This window comes from Perissodus microlepis, chromosome 3 (genome assembly GCF_051167445.1).
Source record: "Perissodus microlepis isolate ML-2025 ecotype Zambia chromosome 3, ASM5116744v1, whole genome shotgun sequence".
NCBI classification, from domain to species: Eukaryota; Metazoa; Chordata; class Actinopteri; order Cichliformes; family Cichlidae; genus Perissodus; species Perissodus microlepis.
Window position 1 is genome coordinate 8,617,665 of NC_140463.1, and position 23,836 is coordinate 8,641,500.

General features: G+C 41.3%; 2 protein-coding genes across 3 annotated transcripts in view; one reads left to right on the forward strand and one right to left on the reverse strand.

Moving 5' to 3' along the window:
* The window catches only part of LOC146389750 (neural cell adhesion molecule 2-like), a 631,716-nt gene that overhangs the window by 218,265 nt on the left and 389,615 nt on the right, over window positions 1-23,836 (forward strand). The gene's annotated exons all lie outside the window — the stretch shown is intronic.
* LOC146389759 (uncharacterized) overlaps window positions 1-23,836 on the reverse strand; it is a 51,431-nt gene that overhangs the window by 3,366 nt on the left and 24,229 nt on the right. Inside the window, exons 1-2 of one of the 2 annotated variants that reach the window (XM_084912767.1) lie at window positions 19,312-19,713; window positions 195-298 (exon numbers count right to left, since the gene is read on the reverse strand). In XM_084912767.1, coding sequence (XP_084768893.1) covers window positions 195-212 — 18 coding nt within the window. In that variant the 5' untranslated portion in view covers window positions 213-298; window positions 19,312-19,713. Of the gene's footprint in view, window positions 1-194; window positions 299-19,311; window positions 19,714-23,836 lie in introns of those variants that run through there. The other variant, XM_084912759.1, reaches the window with a different exon arrangement.

Consider the following 23,836-nt stretch of genomic DNA (forward strand, 5'->3'; position numbering starts at 1 on the left):
GTTTCAATGTGTGTAGAGAAAATATGATCTTTGTATTTTCTTGTAACTTCTGTGGTTTTTGGTTGTGAATGTAGATTCTGTATATATGGAGGAGCCCAGGATGGAAAAGATAAAGCTGCTGTTAACAGGTTTTTAAAAACCGACCAGCTGTGCACACAGTTTCAATAACAGTGTAACTGTGATGTTTTTCTCACCTTTTGTGTTGAAGTCATTGTTTCCTCTGTAGTGGCTGAGCTGAGTCCAAATGGCTGAAATTGTTCCTCTGCTGCACCACCACTCTTCTCCTCCTGTTACTCAGCTGGGACACAAAAAGTATATATTTGTATTTTATCCCAGACAAAAAGAATCAGAGCAAATAAACATGACTAAACTCCTCAGTGACAACAATACCTATGAAGCTTCAAGGAGAAACCCCAGAAGCAACTACAAAAAGAAAGTCATCAGTTGCCTACAAGAACTTGAAAGGGAAAAACCCCTGACCCCCCTGCAGATCACCGCCTTTACCCAGGGGATGCTACACCCTGTATATATGGACTTCCATAGATCCACAAAGACGGAGTCCCGATCAGTCTCAATGGTAGCAGTATAAACTCAGCCACCTACAACATTTCAAGCACCTCATTACCATCCTAGCTCCCCTAGGATGGCAATGAGGTTTTTAAAAAACATTTTGAAACTCACTTTGTTAATGTGGAATTCTAAAAATATTTTACAAATGGAGAATTTATTCTACAATTCATTATTTAAGCACAGAATTCTTTATTTTGATGTGCGTGGCTCTTGTTGTCCTCCATATAGGGGTGTCAAAAATCATAGAGGAAATGGCACACATCACGAGGAGGTACATGTTGAAGGTGTTAACAACACACAGTGTGGTTGGCTAGGTTAACTCACAAGCAGAATTTAGCGGTGCCTGACTACAATAGAGACTTTCCTCTTTAGGTGTTTCTGAAACAAGAAGGTGTTGTAAAGAGAGATTTGTTTCAGAAAAAAGGGGACAGTAATTAAAACGACATACATAAGCACAGAATGTTTTAATCCTACTAACACATACACACACATGCAATGCAATGAATACCAGATGGTATTTCAAGCCTGTGTTTCTGATTTTATCATCTTGTTCAGCTCACTTAGTAAGATGAGAAGTTTTTAGGAATAATTTTTGATTTACGTCTTAAATTGGACAAGCATGTAAAGAAGATTGCTAAGACGGTCAAGGCTAATCTGAATTGCTTTGAGTTAATTCAGCACTATATACCTGCTTCAGCAGCTCAGTTATTTATGCATTTGTCACGTTCCTGGGTCTTTTGAACCAGTGTTTTGAGTTCTAGTTCATTTTTGATGTTTATGGTTTATGTTTAAGTTCTTTAGGTCAGTGAAGTTCATTTGGTTATTAGATTTCTCTTTTATTTTCTTCCCCTGTATTTAAGTTTCCCTCACCCTTTGTGTTTCATGCTGCGTGTCTTATGTTATCAAGTTTGTATTGTCATGTCTGCGTCTCATGTTTCCTGTTTTATTTTGAAGGTCTGTGTCCTATGTCAAATCTGTTCGATGGCATCATTTAGGGCTGCACAATTAAATGCTAGAAAATCGCGATCTCAATTCATACTTATGTGCAATCTCATTTCCAAATGACAACGATGTAAGAAAGAAAAAAAAAAAGATGACAATTGTACCGCGTTTTGCTCCGGGACATAATCTGCATGAAAACAAGCGCTCACTCTTCATGCTCAACAAATGACAAGGGCAGAGCCTTATACCACGTGATACAGAAGCCAGCTGGCAGGGAAAAAACAATGGAGATCACGTGAGAGAAACTGCCGAAGGGGAGAAACCACAATGAGTACAGAGGAAAAGCTCGCTGATGGTGGTGAGACTGACAACCCCACTGTAAGATTAATTCCAAGAAAAGGTTCTCGTTCCTCCGTGTGGAAGTTTTTTGGTTTCAAAGAAGATGATGAGAGTCAAAAAGATATCATTTGCAAGCTGTGTTTTGCCATAGTAGCAGCACCGCAAGCTAACACTACGAATTTGTATAACCACCTTAAACGTCACCATAAAGTGCAATATGACGAAGCTGTAAAGGCCAAGAAAGTGACAGGAGAAAATCCGTCCCCGTCAACCACCCAAACATCAATAACGGGAACCTTATACAGCACTTCCCCATACCCGTCAAACTCCCCCAGGCACAAAGAAATTACGGAGGCTATCACTTATCACCTGGCTAAAGATATGGCTCCCATCAACACTGTGCAAAACGAGGGATTTAGGAAAATGATCAACACCCAAGACAAACGCTACACAGTGCCGTCCTGCAACTATTTTTCAAACGTTGCACTACCTGCTCTATACACGCAGTGTCGAGCAAGGGTGGAGACGGAATTACAAGCAGTACAACATTTCACGGCAACGACAGACTTATGGTCCAGCCGAACTAAGTGTTATATTTTGTTAATAATTGTGGTTTACATTTTAAGAAATATACCTAATACGTACCTCTCTCATCAGCTTACACACGGAAAGAATACTGTTCAAAACGTTATTGTTAGAAGTATTTTGACGTTTTGTACGTAGGAGTAGACAAGTGAGTAGGGATGGGTATCGAAAACCGGTTCTTGTTGAGAACCGGTTCCCACTGTTTCAATTCCTTGGAATTGTTTGCCATTTTTGCAAACGATCCCCTTATCGATTCCAGTCGCCCCGAATGACGTCACCGCGTTGCGGAGCGTCATTTACCTGGCAGGAAACATGGCGGCTCAAACGCTCAAAAGTTTGGTTATACTTTACGAGAACGGATGACAACAGGGCAACTTGCAATACTTGCAAAGTAGATATTTCATTTAAGGGAGGAAACACTACGAATATGCAAAAGCATTTGCTCACAAAACACGCGATGACCTGAAATGAATGTCGTAATTTTAATTCCGCTCCGGACTCGTGAATCTCAACCCAGCAGCAGCGGTAACGTTTGCACGTCCTCTCCCGTTAATGCGGCAGGTAAATAATCAACTAACAGTGCATATTATGTTAGCGCGATCTGCCTTATTACAAAACCTGCCATTACTGTGCATTTAGGTGACCATGATGAGAGAGACAGAGTCTGGCTGGCTCAGATGCTGGCAGTTCTCGCTGCAGTTTACCGGTAGCGTCTCCTTTCAGGCCAGGATAGACGAATGTCACCGAGCAGTGACTAAGTTTGTGGTCAAAGGCTTGCACCCATTTGCCACAGCAGATGCCCCGATTTTCGGTAAGTGAATGTGTTTAATTGTAGGCAGGGACATTACTGGATATTCTTGTGTAATTGCTACAGAATAATTTATGTTATACTTTGTTATTGCTACAGAAGAATATTTATTTTATTATTTTACATTTACTATTTTTTTTTCCTGGGGACCCTGTGACACCCCATGGAAGAGCCATAGGCTGGATCTCTTAAGATCTCACTGTTGGGTTTGTAAGGCCATGTTACTCCTAAATTTCTATCTTGTTCAAAGAGAAGATATAAAACAAAGTTCTAAGCTAATCGACCTTAGTGTTCTCCTTTTTTAAAAAAAGAATCGATAAGAGAATCGATAAAGAATCGAATCGTTAAACAGAATCGAAACTGGAATCGGAATCGTGAAAATCTTATCAATACCCATCCCTACAAGTGAGACATTTATTGTTTTTATGTTCAGTCTCAACTGTTACGAAGTTGATGTGCAGTTAGTAAGTGCAATAAATATTTATATTGGAAAAGAAAATCATGAGAGAATCGCGATCTCAATTCTAAGCAAAAAAATCGTGATTCTCATTTTATACAAAATCGTGCAGCCCTGGCATCATTGTCACATTTTAGAGAAATATAATCTACTTAGTTTTAGGAGTTTTAATCATTTGTGTTTTCTTAAATTAGTATTTAAATGTATAAATAGGATGGCCCCAGAGTGTCTTAATAGATACATCCAGAGACAAGATAGTAATCGTATTACTAGAAGCATGGTGAACGGAAACTGCAAGATATCATATTGCAGATCTAAATTTGGTCAGTCGGCATTTTCCATAGAGGCTTGCAATCTGTGGAACGCACTTCCAACCAAAATCAAATTGATTACAGACATCAGATCCTTTCTATTGAAGGTTAAAGTTTGGTTAAAGGGAAATCAGAGATGTAGTCATTTTAACTAATGATTTTATTTTTATTTATTGTCTATTAATTGTAGTTGTATTTACGATGTATTTTGGCTTTATGAAAATGTATGTTTTATGGTAAAATGTATTTATTTTGATTGTAAGCCCAACAAGGGACAATTGTTGAAAATTTGCAATAGCTATAAACTTACGTGCGTTACATCAGTTTCATGTTTTGTACTTGGACTATGTCAAACTGCACTGTCCCTTTTAAATAAATAAATTCAAATTCAAATGTGTGGGGGAGGCTTTAACATGACATACACCTGGTTACATGGAAAGGAACTTATTAGGAAACTAATAGGACATTAGGGTTGTTTGAAATGTGTGTGGCTGGTGGATGAATGTTTTGGGGATTTATTTGGCGGCTACATTTTTTTTTTACCAAGTGGAACCTGTCAATACGTTTTGGTTTGATTTATCAGTTTAAGGAGACAAGTATGCTTTGGCAAGTCCTGAAACTAGACTTTCATATGTTTATATTTTGTAGTATGTTCTTTTCTTTTTTTTCTTTTCATGTTTGAGGAGTGCACTGAGATTGGACTGATAATGGGGGACAAATGGTTCACTGACTTGACACTGATACGCAGATTGCACCTACTCCAAGCAGAGAAGGAAAGGGTGGATGTATGTATGTTTTTCCAGGAGCAAGAAGATGACAGCGACATCCTAGGGTCGCATGAGCTTGTGGGCCATGCAGACTTAATCTTGTAGTTGTTCATTTCTGTGCGTATTTACCAGCGCTGTTATTCATGTTGTAGTGGCACATTTCTTTTCTTATAAATCACATCACATTAGTAATAGTAATATTATTTCCTCACTTTAGTGTTCACCAGTTGTATGCATGCATGTAGAATGTTATCACAAGTGGGCCCCATGTTATTGCACCTTCACAGTGGACCCATTGTAGACTGGAAGATCTCAAGACATCCTGCTTTAAGGGAGGTGACAGCGAAAATCGTTTTTAAATACTGAAGCTAGCCCTCCACCTCTACCATTGGTCTGGGGAGAACTGAAAAATGAACAATCGGGGGAAGGAGTTCCGAGAAAGAAGAAAACTCACCGCGTCCAAGCCAAGTTTCCATCAGGAATATAAAATCCAGTCCGAACGAGATATAAAAGTCATTTAGGATGAAAGTCAGCCGATCAGCTGATCATTGATCAGTTTCATGATTGAAGTAGCAACAGGAGATCCTCACAGATGCTGTCTTTACAAAAGATAAAAATAAAAACTAGGCCATTGTTTATTGGCAGACCAAGACTGTGATGATAAAAGGCTTGATTTTCGACATAGTGTTTTTAGTGATGACATTTCTGGCAATATGACGTTTTTGTTTATTTGCCGAACATATCTCCAAATATGCAAGTCATTGTTGAGAAACTTCACAGCACAGCACACTGGTTTTGCATGCGTGAGGTCGGGTCCAGGATCCAAGACTACGACAGAAAAGCCAATCAGCTGATCATTGATCAGTTTCATGATTGAAGTAGCAACAGGAGAGGGAGGGGGAGAGAAGAAGAGGCAGTCGCTCCATATATCGGTAGTTAAGCTTAGCGTGGGAACGCTTTCTTGCTTTCTCCGGGACAGCTTTCTCGGAGATGAAATGCTGGTTTCGTAGCGATGCTCCAAATGCTCCACCAGACCACCGACAGCTCTCTTACACCACAGCTGCTCTATCACGTGACGCATGCTGCTCCGACGTGCTATGATTATGAGCTGGGTTACGCTATGTCGCAAGGTTTTGTGAAGTGCTTTTGTGATATTTAAAAGATCGGATTAAATTTTGTATTTCTTTTCGATAACCGATCGAGTAATTTAGGTGAGTATCGGACCAATACGTAATATTGGATCAAATCTCAACTGCAGGGGCAGAATAATCCCCTAGTCAGTGGAAAAACATATCTCAGGGCAGTCTACCCCTGAGATTGAAGCAAGAAGAGGAGGAAGAACACAGAGAATCACCCAACACGGAAGACACTGAGTGTTAAAGTAGAGAATGTCAAAAGCTCGATGGTGGCTGAGACGCAGCAGAGCGGAGGTTGAGTGTCTCGCTTAAAACAGGTCATGTTAGCTGCATTTAACCTTCAGTTACTCTTTATATAGTTAGGTAGGACTCAGACCATGTTTCTTTTTAGCAGAAAAACATCACACCCAGTTAACCTGCAGTGTTGAAAATATCTTTTCCGATGATGTTTGCTACTCTACAATCCATCCTACTCTGTAGTAAAATCAGCCACATCTGACCGTCCTGTTGCTCCCTGTGATGGCTGCACTTACAGCCACACAGTGGTAATACCCACCATGTTAGTGTAGAGGCTTATAAGTAACATTGCATTCACATTTGTCTTTCTTTAAATATAGGAATTAATTTACAGGACAATAAATAACTGGTTTTGGTTTAGAGTTAATTCACATATCCACATAACACTGCATTCTAAAATAAGTGCGCACATTTTAGTTTACACTGTTATGTATGATTAATCTTTTGTTTTCTGAGTTATCTTAGTTGCAGCTGTTCCAGTCCCTTGATTAAGGAGCCAAGAGGTGGAAAAGGGGCGGAGCGAGCTTTAAAGGAAGACTACAAATTGGTTCATGCCATAACTCGGGACCATGGGGGGGAATTGGAGTTCATTATGTTAGGTTTAGTTAGGTTTTGTGTATTTTACCCCTTCTCCTGTTTTTGTGGGCTGATTAGCCACTATTTGAGTTTCTCCTTTGTCTCGTTAAGTTAGGTCAGTTTGTTTGAGTTATCAGTAGTGTTGTCAACTTTGAGTAGAGTTCTGTTATTTTGACCTCTTTTATGGGCCCAAAATTTTGATTCTTTTGCATAGGGCTGCACGATTAATCGTTAGAAAATCGCGATCTCGATTCATACTTATGTGCGATCTCATTTCCAAATGACAACGATTAAAAAAAAAAAAAAAAAAAAAAGACGACGACGACTGTACCGCATTTTGATCCGGGACGTACTCGCATGAAAACAAGCGCTCCCTCTTCCTGCTCAACAAATGACAAGGGCGGAGCCTTATACCACGTGATACAGAAGCTGTGCCGTGTGATGCTAAAATTAGCAGGGAAAAAACAACGGAGAACACGTCAGGGATGACGAGAAAGTGACAGGAGAAAATCCGTTCCGGTCAACCACCCAAACATCAATAACGGGAACCTTATACAGCGCTTCCCTATACACGTCGAACTTCCACAGGCACAAAGAAATTACGGAGGCTATTACTTATCACCTGACCAAAGATATGGCTCCCATCAACACTGTGCAAAACGAGGGATTTAGGAAAATGATCAACACCCTAGACAAACGCTACACAGTGCCGTCCTGCAACTATTTTTCTATTGTTGCACTACCTGCTGTATACACGCAGTGTCGAGCAACGGTGGAGACGGAATTTCAAGCAGTACAACATTTTGCGGCAACAACAAAACGTGAGACATTTGTTGTTTTTATGTTTATTTATTGTTTTTATGTTCAGTTTCAACTGTTACGAAGTTGATGTGCAGTTAATAAGTGCAATAAATATTTATACTGGAAAAGAAAATCGTGAGAGAATCGTGATCTCAATTCTAAGCCAAAAAATCGTGATTCTCATTTTATGCAAAATCGTGCAGCCCTACTTTTGCATGATTTCACCAATTATGTTTTTTGGGTTAAATAAAAAAAACATTTTTTTGGACTTTAACCTGTGCCTAAGTTTCCTTCACTGCTCGGTCCATCACACTTCCATTGAAATTTATATAGGCTATTTAAAATCTAAAACTTAAGATTGTCCGTAGCCTACCGTTGTTACCACTGTCCTGTTTGCAATGGATACTGAGAGAGGACTCTTTGTTAGTAATCTTAATAGTATTTTTTCATATTAATGTAATTTTTCATCTAATTGAATACAATCTATTTGTGTATGATTGTCAGTCCAAAGAGGGAGAGAGGAAAGAGGGGAACGTGAGGAGAAAGTACAAGGTCAGGAAGAACCAGGTAAGAAAACTGAGAGGCAAAACAGAAACTGTTAAACTGACAAAGAGACAAAACCTAATTTTACTCACACAATCTGGAAGTTGTGTTCTCCCTATATTACAGCTGCTATTACCGAATCTGCTAAACAAACTGGGTTGAAACATTTTGACCCCCTTTAACAACATTCCAACATAACATTATCATTGATTAGGGAGATTAAAATCAATGATATATTTTATGTGGTTCAGCCACAACTCTATTAAAACCTCACCCAGTAATAGGTAGGCCAACTTTTGGACCATCTAGTTGTCTGTATGACTGCCGCAGTACGTACATCACATTTGCACACTATCAGAAAGTGCGAAACGGTGCCCTGGTGGAGTGAGGAGCTGTAAAGAGCAGCAGAGTGCTCCGTTTATATTCTAAAAGTGTTTTCAGCGAGCTTGTTTCAAAGATTCTGTACAGCAGCTTAAAATGTTTTCCAAAAGCACACATACACTTATCAGTGTTTCTCAAACTTTTTACAGTGTGTAGCACCTGATAAAAATGTCAAGCTCTCCTAAGTACCACTATGAAAGCACGAAACTCATGAATCTTACAACACAAAATTATTATTATTAAATTTGTAAAATTAGTGTCTGCAGTAAAGGTTTTTTTTCATACATTGTATACATTCTACCACAGGCAAAGTTGCCTTCATTTTTATAGTTTTTATTAATATTTTGTAATAACTTATTCTGTTTTGGGAGTGTTTTTTAATGTTTCTGTATTATACATTATACACATGAATCTTTGTCCAAAAAATGCACTCAGTTTACTTTTTACTCACTATGAGCATCATTCATTATTCTCCCCCAGTAATTAAGGTTAGGATATATATTTTTTTTTATTATTCCAATCCATTCTTCTTTTGCAGCAACAACATTTAAGGATGCAGGGACTGACAGCAGCCCCAAAGCTCTGATCCTAGAATCGCCCCTGGCTGGGAGTAAATAAAATACAGACGCATCTGGAGACCATCCTATGAAGTCCTATTCTAAAGGCTGTTCTGAGGAGCATTCCTCACACACACCTTTATAGCGTAAGGGGGGACGGGTGGCGGGGGTAGCCCTTTGGCACCCCTGCTCAGTAGGCTTCCACTACTCTCTCTATATAGAAATTGAAAATGTGACGTCATTCAGGGGTAAAACCGCAAAGAGTTCTGGGAACTCATGGCAAGAGGTACTAGCGCACGCAGGCTTTCAATTGAAATCAGTTACACAGCGATAAAAAGAAACACAAAAAATGGCAAGAAGCTGTTGTATTATTGACTGCAATAGCCGGTTGCATGACAGCCACGGGAAGCCGATGGGTAAAGAGATCGGTTGTTATCGGATTACGTCGTTGAAGAGAAATTGTTCAAGCCATGGTTCCGAAGTAACAAACAGGCGATGGATGACCTGGATTGCAGCCATTCAAAGACCAAATATAACGTCCCAGAGCACTCCAGCTCACATGTTAGTCTGCTCCAAGCATTTCCACTAGGGGTGGGGGAAAAAATTGATACTGCGTAGTATCGCGATATTTTGTTTGCTAATAATGTATCGATACAGGGACAGCAGACATCGATATTTTGTTCCAAAAACTTCCAGTCCACCAGATGGTGCGGTTGAGCTTTTTCTCTAGTGAGGTCAGCAGAGGTTAGGTCAGCACATGGGAAAATTGATCAAACAAAGATGGAGGAAGAAAAAGAGATCAGTAAAGCACCATCTGCGTTTAAATCAAACGTCTGGACGTACTTTGGATTTTTTAACAAGGATGGAACAAATGAGATGGATATGACACACGGGATTTGCAAGGTGTGTCGTATGAAAATAAAGTACTCTGGGAATACTATGAACATGAGGGCCCATCTTACACGGCACCATCCAAAAATAGCATTAACCGCGGACGGGAAAGCTAGCTCTGAATCAGCTCCACTGAAAAACCAACCAACGCTGGACACTCTTAGCTTAGCAAAGCTATCTCCCAATTCAGAGCGAGCTAAGAAAATAACACAATCTATCACGTATTTCATCTGCAAAGACCTGCGTCCTTACAACATTGTGGAAAACGAGGGCTTTTCTTACATGATCAAGACGCTGGAACCCAGGTATGTGATACCATCACGACGTTTTTTCGCAGACACAGCCGTACCCAATCTCTACATAGATGTGAAGCGTAAAGTTGAGGAAAGTTTGAGCACAGCAGAAAGGGTTGCATTAACTTGCGACGCATGGACCTCGCGGGCTGTGGATTCATATGTGACTATAACAGCTCATTATCTCACAGCGGACTGGCAACTGCTGTCTTACGTTCTCCAAACTCGAACATTACATGAAAGTCACACCGGAGCGAACATTGTAAATCTCCTGCAAAATGCAGCACAGGAATGGGGGATTGCCGACAAAAATCTGGTGGTTGTCACCGACAATGCTTCTAATATGACAATTGCCACTCAGCTAGCGGGATACCTGCATGTGCAGTGTTTCGCCCATACGCTCAATCTGGCATCACAACGAGCCTTAAACCTGCCTGCAGTAGCCAGGGTCTTGGGGAGAGTGCGGCGCATAACTGGGTTTTTCAATAGAAGCACAGTGGCAAATCACGCTCTGGAGCAAAAACAGAAAATGTTACAGCTCCCGACTCACAAGCTCAAGACCGACGTCTGCACGAGATGGAACAGTGGTTATGACATGCTCCAGCGTTTCCTTGAACAACAACCTGCGATTTGTGCAGCGCTGCTGTCTCCCGAAGTCAGAAAGAGTAGCACAGATATCTTTACTCTAAACGAGACGGATATTGGGAACACTGAAGAAATTGTCCGGGCCTTGAAGTCAATGCAAGTCGCGACTACTGTGATGTCTGAGGAAAAGAATCCTACTCTGTCTCTCGTAGCACCGCTGCTAGCACAGCTGTTGCACGACACCCAAGACAACATTGGTGACACAGCGCTGGTCAGAAACATCAAGCAAAGTATCAGTCAAGATCTTAAGAAGAGATATGCCAGCACAGTCGAGAGGAACGCCCTCTACACAGCATCAGCTCTCGACCCACGCTTTAAAATCCTGCCGTTCCTGTCACTGGAGGAAAGACAGGAAACCTATGCCAGAGTGGTTGCTGAGGCTATAACCCTTCAGGTAAGCAAACATTCTGGTGTTATAATTTAAATAACTTACTTACTGTTGTGGATAGGCGTAGCTTTGGGTCACGTGGTGTCAGTAATAGTGATTGCTATATCACCTGTTCACGGCCCGAGGGAAATTTTGTGAATGAGTGGGTGATGGGGGAAGTCGACTTTTGCTGACCGCTCAAGCTTGGAATGTTTTTGATCACTGTTTTTCTACGGATTTTAAGGATTTGGTAACAAATAAAGGAGTTTTAACCTGGAACTTTGACTTACGTTTTAAACAGCGGCGCGTCAACATTATTCCCCTATTCAGCAGCTCGGCGACTCAAAGGCTTGACAGTCGCCAATATTTGTCAGCAAAAAGTGCGACGGCAATGGAGCCTCTGGCAATCAGCGCTGAATAAACGCCGACGCGAGCCCACACACTGCCGCCACTACACCCATAAAATCGGCTAGTCTGACAGATAAGGAGAAGACGACGGTGGTATGTAAACTGTGTTTTTGTGCTGCGTGTTGTTTGTTTGAACGCAGTTTGGATTCTGACCATACGAAGATGTTTTTGTGACACGCCCACCGCTACGTTTGCTGTTGGATTTGGTGTGTGTGTGTGTGTGTGCTGTGGCTCTGCAGGCGTTCAACTGAGTTTGAAGGAATTGCTGTTGCCTTTGTTTTGGATTTTGGCATGCTGCTTATGTTGAATGCTTAAAATGAGTGGATCGCAGGCTGCATCTGTTATTGGAAAAACTGAAAAGGATAAAAGATTAATTTCCCTCACTGAGAAAGCTCTTGCAAACAAAATTGAAACCATCCAAACAGATCGGAAAAGGCATGTAAACAAAATGAAAAGTGTTATTATGTCTCTTAAAGAGCTAATGAAAGATGATAAAAATCATTCACAAGTCAAAAAACAGTTTGATGAGTTAACACACTTGTTTAAGGATGCCAGTGCATTGCATGAATCTTTACTTTCTCTAATCTCATTTGATGAGAAAGATAAACAAAATACAAGGTTCTCAAGCATCGCTAAATACAATAAAGGGTTTATGAAGGATGTTAAGATATGGCTTTCTGAAACTGATAAACGTTCGGGGAGGCCATCATCCGACAAAGCACAGTCACAGGAAACTTCCCTGGGAGGAGAAATGGAGGTGCGAGAGCACACTGGAAAAGAACCTCAATCATCTCTTAATCCTCAGAATGATGTTAATGATGACGTGTTGCCATCCGACAGTGTGTCAAATCAAGGCAGTAGGTCAAGCTCAAGAGTATCATCTACTTCATCTGCACGTCTCAGGGCAGAAGCTGAAATGGCCGCCTTGCTCGCACGTCAACATATGCTGAAAGAAAAACACTCTCTTGAAGAACAAGAGGAACAATTGAGGAGAAAGAAAGAACAACTTCAGCTTGAAGCAGATATAGCTACAACTGTTGCAAAGGTGAACGTGCTGAGAACTGGATCCACTATGCGGAGTGTCGCTTCACGGAAATCTAATGGAATGGAATCATATTTTAAAACAAAGGGAAACAGCCTTGAAATTCTTAATGCTGATGCAGAGATTTTTGTTCCACAGATGCTTACAAAAGGAAATGCAATCACTGGGAATGCAGAGCTTCAAGTAAAAACAGTGCAACAGAATATGAAAAGGGAAAGGCCTGCACCAGCTCTTATGGGGCCTTCTGACGCTTTTGGATCAATTCCACCTTTGCCTAAGCCACAAGCTGCTCTTCCAGTAGCCAATGAAAATCTGTTGTCCATTATGGAAAAACAAAATGAATTAACTTGTATGTTGGTCCATCAGCAAAGTCTTTCTTCACTGCCCAAAAGGGAGATTCAAACCTTTGATGGTGACCCTTTACATTTTCAGGCCTTTATGCGCTCGTTTGAACAGGTCATAGAAGCAAAGACTGGCGATGCTGGCGACTGCCTGCATTATCTTGCACAGTACACCAAGGGGCAGCCCAATGAACTTGTTAAAAGCTGTCAACATATGTCTGGAAGTGCTGGATATGTAAAGGCAAAGACTCTGCTGTATGAGCACTTTGGGAATGGACATGTGATTGCATCTGCTTATTTGAACAAAGTTCACTCATGGCCACTGATTAGATCGGAAGATGGAAAAGCTCTTCAGGCATATTGTTTGTTCTTACGTGGATGCTGCAATGCAATGGAAGAGATTAATGATCTCTCTGAATTAAATACACCTGCCAATATGCTTGCTGTGATTAGAAGACTGCCATATAAGTTAAAAGACAAATGGCAAACAGTAGCATGTGACATTCAGGAGAGGCAACATCGCAGAGCCGCATTCATTGACATTGTTTCCTTCCTTGAGTGTCAAGTTAAAATTGCAACAGATCCCGTCTTTGGAAATCTATGTGACGTTCCAGCAACACATCTAGCAGCCAAGGGCAGCAATGGAGGGAAACGTTCTCCACATCTAAGAGCTAAAGGAAGTAGCTTCGCCACAACAGTCTCTGATGTTGAGAGACAGAATCAGACAGGGGATCAACATCGCCACAGTACTGTGAAGGCTTGTTTTTTTCTGCAAAGGCGGACACACACTGGAGTCATGTGCTTTGCTTGATAAGAAACCTCATAATGAGAAGATTTCTTTTCTTAAAAAGAACAGCATTTGTTTTGGCTGTTTGTGTACTGGGCACATAAGCAAAGAATGCAGAAAATGCCTTTCATGTAAAATCTGTGGCCTCCGACATGCAAGTATACTCCATATTCACCACAAAGAGAAGAATGAAGTCAAACCTAATAATGAGGCAGATAACATTCCTGTTACGATCCAGACTAGTGGTCTTACTGGGGCCGGTGAACAGGACTGTAAGTTTGCCATTGTGCCAGTTAAAGTAAAATCAAAGAGAGGTCAAAGAATAGTGGAAACGTATGCCTTTCTGGATGAAGGGAGTTCAGCATCCTTTTGTACAGTGGGTCTTATGGACAAGCTGAATATTGCTGGGAGGAGGACAAAGATTCTCCTGCGCACCATGGGACAGGAGAAAGTGGTGGACAGTTTCATTGTACCTGAACTTGAAGTTGCTGGATTGGACTGTGACATGTACTGTGATATGCCTAACCTCTTCACTCAGCATAAAATGCCTGTAGATATTGGTAACATCCCAAATCAACAGGACCTGGATGACTGGCCACATTTGAAGCACGTTCATTTGCCAGAAATTAAGGCCAATGTGGAGCTTTTGATTGGCATGAATATGCCCAGAGCTCTAGAACCTTTGGAGGTCATCCGGAGTGTCGGTGATGGTCCTTTTGCCATTAGGACTGTGCTTGGCTGGACAGTGAATGGGCCACTTAATCGAGAATGCTGTGGAAGGCCAGGATGTTTGGCAACAGTTACTGTCAACAGAGTTTCTGCTGTCACACTGGACAAGCTATGGAAACAGCAGTTCAAGATGGACTTTCTCTTAAACTCTGTCTTTTGGACGGACAGCACCGCAGTGTTGAAATATATAAACAATGAGACTTCCAGGTTCCGTGTTTTTGTGGCGAACAGAGTGTCAGAAATCCTCAAGGCTTCTAGTGCCTCCCAATGGAGGTATGTGAACACCACACATAACCCTGTGGACCTTGCCTCCAGAGGTATGAAGGCAGAGACCTTTTTACGTGACACTGAATGGATATCTGGTCCTGCATTTCTTACACAGCCAGAGAACACTTGGCCTGTGAACCCAGAAAACTTGCAGGAACTTCCACATGAAGATCCTGAAGTTAAGGTGTCTGCTGCCATTGAGGTCTTACAAGCACACGATGATCATCATCCTCTGACCCTTTTAATCCATCGTGCCTCATCCTGGACTCGTCTCATCAGGGTGATGGGTTGGATTTTGAGGTTCAAGACATTGCTTTTGCATCGCAAGAAGAAACATTTCCAGTCTGCATCTGATACAATTCAGTCTGAAGATGCTCAACATAAGGTTGATTTCCGGCATGGCTTTCTTTCATTGGGAGAGACTGAGGATGCTGAGATGCAAATAATTAAGTTCTGTCAGAGGAAAAGATATGCCGAAGAAATTTCTCGTCTCCAAAGGGGAGAGTCTGTGAAACGAAGCAGCCACATATATAAGTTGAATCCTGTTTTGGAGGATGATGTGCTGCGGGTTGGTGGACGTCTCAGTAGGGCTGTCATGTCAGAAGATTCCAAGCGTCCTGTCATAATCGCTAAAGAGCTTCACATTTCTAATCTCATTCTACAGCACATTCATAAAGAGGTGGGTCAAGGTGGAAGGAACCACATACTCTCAAAGCTGCATCAAAAATACTGGATTCCTGGTGCTGGTACTTTGATTTGAAGCATCATGTCGAGGTGTGTGACCTACAGAAGGTTTCATGGAGTTGCAGGCCAGCAGCAGATGGCTGAGTTGCCTGAAAGCAGAGTGACCCCTGAGAAACCCCCATTTAGCTTTGTTGGAGTGGACTATTTTGGTTCATTTGAAGTGAAGCGCGGGAGAAGTCTTGTGAAGCGGTATGGTGTTATTTTTACTTGTTTGGCAATTAGAGCAGTACATATTGAGGTTTCCTCATCTCTTGACACTGACTCTTTCATTAACGCCTTACGACGTTTCATTGCAAGACGAGGTCAGGTACAAGAACTGCGCTCAGACAATGGGACTAACTTTGTGGGTGCAGAGCGCGAGCTGAGACGAGCTATGGAACAGTGGAATAAGGAAAAGATCTCTGATGCTGTGTCTTTGAAGGGAGTGAAATGGATCTTTAATCCTCCAACTGGATCGCATCATGGCGGAGCATGGGAGCGGTTGATTCGTTCTGTCAGAAAGGTCCTTAATTCCACTCTCCAAACACAGCATTTGGACGAGGAAGGGCTCCAAACTGCTCTTTGTGAAGTGGAGTCAATCCTCAACAGTAGACCCATTACGCTGGAATCCACCAATCCAAATGATTTGGAAGCCTTGACACCAAACCATCTCCTTCTTCTCAAGTCCAACCAGTCTTTACCACCTGGCCTGTTCCGGAGGGACGATCTCTACGCACGTAAACGATGGAGGCAAGTTCAATATATATCTGATGTGTTTTGGAAAAGATGGACTAAAGAGTACTTGCCACAACTTCAGCAGCGCCAGAAATGGGGAAGGATTAAACGCAACGTTGTTCCTGGAGATGTGGTCCTTATAGTGGATGATTCTGCACCTCGTGGTTCCTGGATCATTGGGAGAGTCACCGGAGCTGCACCAGATGAAAAGGGGCTTGTGCGTCAGGTCTGGATTAAGACCCCAACCAGCCGTGTGTGCAGACCCGTCACAAAGATATGCCTTCTTCAGGAGGCCTCTGACCCATGACGATGACATTTTTGACACAGTGTGACATAACTAACTTTGAATTGACTTTAATGTTATGAGATGTACATCACAGACTGACTATATTTAGGCTAAGTGCTGGTAACCTCTGGCCTATGACTGACTGACCATGTGCAGACAGAAGAAAGAAGAGAAGACATGAGAAAATAACTTTGGTGGACTTTTGAGTATGTTATGTTGTCTCACTGGGTGTCTGTGATATGATGAAGTGTGTGTTGTGAGTTATGGTGTTGGATGTGTAATTATTACTGTAAAAATGTAATAATTAGGGGCCGGAATGTTGTGGATAGGCGTAGCTTTGGGTCACGTGGTGTCAGTAATAGTGATTGCTATATCACCTGTTCACGGCCCGAGGGAAATTTTGTGAATGAGTGGGTGATGGGGGAAGTCGACTTTTGCTGACCACTCAGGCTTGGAATGTTTTTGATCACTGTTTTTCTACGGATTTTAAGGATTTGGTAACAAATAAAGGAGTTTTAACCTGGAACTTTGACTTACGTTTTAAACAGCGGGCGCGTCAACATTATTCCCCTATTCAGCTGCTCGGCGACTCAAAGGCTTGACAGTCGCCAATACTTACAATATTAGTAGATCGGTGATATTTTTGTCATATTGGTAATATTCTATTTAACAATTAAATACATTAATTATAATTTGCTAACATATTACTGCATACTAAAAGATATGAAATATTTATTTTCTCCCTCTCTCTGTATGTGTGTGGGTTTTCTACAGGAAGAAAAGAGGCAGCAGCCCATCTGTGAGCCAGAAGCCCATGAACATCATGAGAAACCTGACGAGACTGAACAAAATCCCAGACCCCCTCTCACACCAGCCAAGATGAGGAAGTCTTGTGGGTTAACAGACTTGCTTGGTCAGACTTATGGTGATGTTGGAGCCCCACCAAAATCATTATCTGCCACAGCTGAGGAGGAGGTGAAAAGACACCAGGAGGTCACGTCACTGGCACTCACAGAAGACTCACTAAGCTGGTGGAAATCCCATGAGGAAGTCTATCCTTTCCTGGCCACGCTGGCAAAAAGATACCTTTGTATCCCAGGTACTAGTGTCTCGGCTGAAAGAGTCTTCTCAACCGCTGGAGACATCGTCACAGCAAAACGGAGCACTCTGACTTCAGAGCATGTTGATCAGCTCCTTTTTCTGAGCAAGAATGCTGACATTGCTTCACTGTCCAAATGTGTTTAACTTTTTAGGGCAGCAACAAACAGGACAGTTTACTTATTTTAATTCAAGAAATGTTTTATTTTATTTAAATTTAAAACTTTTTTATTTAATGTAAAATTATATTTTGTTTTAAGCTATAATTGTACCAGATAGTTACGTTCAGTTAAGTTGGTTACTAGACTGTTATACAAACCGTTCACTTTGTCAGCAATAAAACTGACTGACATGACAGAAAGACTGAGTGTGAGACTTTATTATTAGATAAAATGAATATTGATAAAGTTTACCTTTATGGACAAAATCTGCAGTAGAAAAAATATGTGATAAATCACAAAATATCGTATTGCAATACCCAGAATATTGCAAAAATATATATATATAAAAAAAATAAAAAAAAATCGCAATGATATCGTATCGTGAGTTAAGTATTGTGATAATATCGTATCGTGTATGGTGATTCCCACCTCTAATTTCCACAAAGGTCAGTGTTTTGTAGTAGTTAATACGTCATTTCTCATAACATAATTGGTGATATAGGTTACAAGCACGTCTGGCGCTGAACAGAAATTGTCGCGCTATGCTCCTTTGTTTATTGTGCATAAATAGTGAAATGTCCTGACACAATATTGCGTTTTGTTTCTGTTATTACCATGGTACATTGACAAAAACATACTTTTATTCACAGGATAAAACAGTTTTTTTGTATGACTAATTGCCCAGTACGATTACAGCATACAATATTATTGTCACTGCTACATTTCTGTGATGCGTACCAGAAATTATTTCCACTGCTAATTAACTACCGTTGAGCTCAAAGGTCCTATTAATAAACGGTTAACGAATGTGTATTTATGAAGTCGATTTGTGAGACTGGAAAACTTATGATACGTACGATGGTCTTTCGTTCTACACGGTGCATTTCAAGGTCCTGTACCCATCCGTCGGTAAACTGTACCTGGGCTTGTTGCAGTGACCTGAAGTTACTAAACTTCATGAGTGTATGCACTCATGAAGTTTAGTAGCTTCAGGTCACATTGTTCTCCTTCGTTTTGTACATACCTTTTTTGGGGGGCAAAGAAAAAGAAATAATTTATTGGAACCGGAGAATGAACGTTTTGCGGTGCTACAAATGCTTGCATTTGATGCGGTACTTGGATTGTTTTGCCACGAGTTCCCGGCATGCAATGCGCGAAAGTCACGTGGTCTGTTAATCTCTATTATTTACCTTGGGGTTGCCCTCCCCCAGGCTTGTACCTGTGGCTGCCTGTCCTGGGGGTGGGGGTTGACTGTTCTCCTGCCCTGCAGCCCATCCTTTTGTTCATATTCCAAGACTAATTTTCTATATATATTCTTACCCCCTAGCAACCGCCATTTCATAATGTTGCAAGCAATCACAAACTCTACAGTCTGTCTAACTCCAGTGTATACCAAGCAATCTATTATTCTCAACAGAGCTAAATTCAACATAAACTGAACCCGCATTAAAGTTAGCTCGGTGCTTACCTTTAGATGAGCCCACAAACCGAGAGAAACAGGAAACAGATCAGGGAGCAGAGACCCACGTGGTTCACGCTGATCTCAGCTACAATCCAGGAGACAAGGGTGTGCAGATCGATGCAGATATTGATCCAAACGTTGGTAGTGGTATATGTTCCTGTAAGTTCACTACTTTACTCCCGTTTCATGAAAAAGCAGCTCTCTCTGCTCGACTCCTCTCCTGCACAGACACTTTGCTCCGCCCCCTTTTCCCGGCTCTGCTGTGATTTGTTGCTGTGCTGTCACGTGACTCAGCTGCACGACGTAACCACGTGGGAGAGTTATTTCAAAATTAGCGCCTTTCCAGTCCTTTCCTTTCCAGTGATGGTAAATTTGATTCTTTTTACTGAATCGAGTTTGAATGAGTCACTCACCAAAGCGAATCGAATTTGAGTAATTTGATTCACTGAGTCAGTTGACCAGAGATTGAAAAAAAATGTACATTTTCACTCAAATTTAATTTGTTTCTCTTTTCATGTAAATCCTACTGCTAAGATGAGTGATTCTAAAAGAAAAAAACTATTTTATAGAGCAAAAAAGAGCAAAAACATTTTTAAAATCAAGCAATTTCCTATCAAAATGTCTTAATAAACATTTATTTTGTTTGTTTTTATTTTATTATTTTTTCCTTAAATGTGTCAAATATATATTTTCTCATCTAAATGTCCACTGAGCTGTGAGCCAGGGGGCGGTAATGCGCCTTAACATTGGTTGCCAACCAAGAAGAAGAAGAAGCTGTGACCCAGGAAGGAGGGGGTGAGTGGCTGTGTCCCAATTCAGGGGCTGTGTCGCTACCCGATCCGTACCGGAAACCCGATCGGAACCCCGCATGCGCAAATCTTACGTCACTTCCTCTCTTTGCCAACATTGCGACATTCAATATATTTGAATGACACGGTTAGCGCCCAGTTAGCTCTTAGCATTTCTCAACAGCTCTACCTCCTTTTCGACTACCGGGACATTTAAACAATGGATAATCCGTATCCGCAACAAATTTTTGCTTTTCTCCTCAACAGAGAGCGTCCCCCGATTGAACAACAGCGCCGTAAAATAAGAAGAATGGTGCCTAATGACAGAGTTAATAATACAGACTTTGTAATATGTCACGTGAAGATTCAGCAGCCAGATGAAGTGTTTACTGACAATTGACAGTGATAGCGGACATTATCATCACTATTCCAACAATCCTCTCCACACAGACAGGCATAAACACACTCGATTATCACTAAATCAAATTTAACACACGTTTGTAATGACGCTAATTCAGTTTACAATAGGGTTCATTCGCTCAGTCAGCAGGTGGCGGTATCCTCGTACACTGGGAGTAAACTGCCATTAAACGAACAGAAGAAGAAGAAAACCCCTGCCCATGCGCGGTACGGATCGGGTAGACCCGATTTGTACGGTCCGACTTTGCACATGCGCAGTAAGGATCGGGAGTCCAGATCTGTCACTAGCTTTTTATTTTTTTGTTTTTGTCTAAATTATATTAAATGTTTCATTATCGGAAACATTTTAAGAGATACTTGTTATTCTTAACATCTTAACAGATACTCTGACCTGTAACTATCGTAAAATGCTTCGACCGGAAGTAGACATCTTTCGCGCATGCGGGGTACCGATCGAGTTTCCGGTACGGATCGGGTAGTGACAGGCTGTGTCCCAATTCAGGGTCTGCACGCTTGAAGTACGCATTTTAAGTGCGGTTACGTCACCGCCACGCGACGACGGCTGTCCCAATTCGAAGTGTACTTCAAATGCATACTCCAAATGCGCCGTCGATTTCCCCAAATATCAAGCGTGGTCCGTGCACGCTTCGTGGTCCCATATATCCCACAATTCATAGCACGGCGGTGGGTGTGGAGAATTTTGCCGCAAAATACGGCAGAAGGGAGCGGCCGAAGAGGTTTTTGGTTTTTTTTCAAACTTTATGGAAATTATAAAGTGAACAGTCAGTCTTTCCAGTTCAGTTTGTACAGTAGACAGACAAGGCAAATAAGAGTAACAATATACAGTACAATGAAATAAGAAGGATAAATAAATAAAGGATAAAAAAAGAAAAAAGAAAAAAAAAGGGGGGGAATGTGACAGACTTCATAACAACTTTTTACTTGAAAGTTGTGACAGCTCATTCGTTAAACATTTCTGAATGAATTTCAATCAATGATAAACCTTTTTTATTGGAAGTTAATTTAAGAGAGTTTAAGTAATATTCAATTTCAATCAAAAACAAATTAAATGATGGGGTTGAGTTTTGAAATTTACATTTATGTATATGGAATTTCCCTAATAAGATGGAGCGGCCGAAGAGTGAACTGTCAAAAGTACAGAATATGACGTCACTTATTTATGTGCGAATGTTTAATAATTAAAGTCAGTCATATATCCACAAACACAACAAGCTGAAAGTCAGTGATTATATATATATATATATATATATATATATATATATATATATATATATGTATATATATATATATATATATATGTATATGTATATATATATATGTATATATATATATATATGTATATATATATATATATATATATGTATATATATATATATATATGTATATGTATATATATATATATATATATATATATATATACATATATATATATATATACATATATATACATATATATATATATATATATATATATATGTGTATATATATGTGTGTGTATATATATATATGTGTATATATATGTGTGTGTATATATGTGTGTATATATATATGTGTGTGTATATATGTGTGTATATATGTGTGTGTATATATGTGTGTGTATATATATATATATATATGTATATATATATATATATATGTATATATATATATATATATGTGTGTATATATATATATATATATATATATATATATATATATACAGCCGTATACACCCGCCTCTCTCAGGTCAGCTGATCAGCTGTTCCTGAATGTAGCGTAAACGCTTTTTCTGTAGTAGCTCCAAAACTGTGGAACAACATGCCTTTTGAGATAAGACAGACCTCTTCTGTGTTTTTTTTGTTTTATTTGATTCTGTGCTGTTTTAATTTTGATGTATTATGTGTGTTATTTTTTTACTGTTTTGTTTTATTCTATTGTTCTTAACCTATTTGCCAACACCCTTAACGACTTTTACTGCCGTCCATAGAGCCATCACCACCATCAAACACTTCACCTACAACACCCCCCTCCTCACCCCACACAAAGGAGGATTTCACACCACCTCCTCCCACCACAACTCTTCATATTCATGAAGCAGATGTGAGGAAGCAGTTTAAGAGTCTGAATGCTCAAAAAGCTCCTGGCCCAGACGGTGTGTCTCCTGCCACCCTCAGACACTGTGCAAACGAGCTGGCCCCAGTGTTTTCTGGTATTTTCAACTCCTCACTGCAGGCATGTCATGTGCCTGCCTGCTTCAAGTCCTTTACCATAATCCCTGTGCCCAAGAAACCTAGGATCACTGGACTAAATGACTACAGACCTGTGGCTCTGACATCTGTGGTCATGAAGTCATTTGAGCGCCTGGTTCTCTCCTATCTCAAGACCCTCACGGCCCCCCTCCTGGACCCCCTGCAGTTTGCATACAGAGCCAACAGGTCTGTAGATGACGCCATCAACATGGCTCTACACTTCATCCTGCATCCTGCATCTGGACTCCCCAGGAACCTACGCCAGGATCCTGTTTGTGGACTTCAGCTCTGCCTTCAACACCATCCTTCCAGACCATCTCTGAGGCAAGCTTTCCCAGATGAATGTGCCTGATCCCATCTGCCGGTGGATCACTGACTTCCTGACGGACAGGAAGTAGCATGTGAGGCTGGGAAAGAATGTCTCGGACTCCCGGACCATCAGCACCGGCTCCCCTCAGGGCTGTGTTCTTTCTCCTCTGCTCTTCTCCCTGTACACCAACTGCTGCACCTCCACCCACCAGTCTGTCAAGCTAATCAAGTTTGCAGATGACACCACCGTTATTGGACTCATCTTGGACGGGGATGAGTCTGCCTACAGGAGGGAGGTTGAACGTCTGGTGTCCGGGTGCAGCCACAACAACCTGGTGCTGAATGCCCAGAAGACAGTGGAGCACACAGCCCCACTCCCCCCCATCATCCTGACTGACACCCTCATCACCTCTGTGGACTCATTCCGCTTCCTGGGTACCACCATCACCCAGGACCTGAAGTGGGAGCCCACCATCACCTCCGTCATTAAGAAAGCCCAGCAGAGGATGTACTTCCTGAGGCAGCTGAAGAAATTCAACCTGCCAACACGGACGATGATGCAATTCTACACTGCAATCATCGAGTCCATCCTCACCTCCTCCATCACCGTGTGGTACGCTGGAGCCACTATCAGGGACAAACAGAGACTGCAGCGTGTTGTGCGCTCTGCTGAGAAGGTGATTGGCTGCAGACTCCCATCTCTGCAGGACCTGTACACCTCCAGGACACTGGGGCGTGCAGCTCGGATCTCAGCTGACCCTTCTC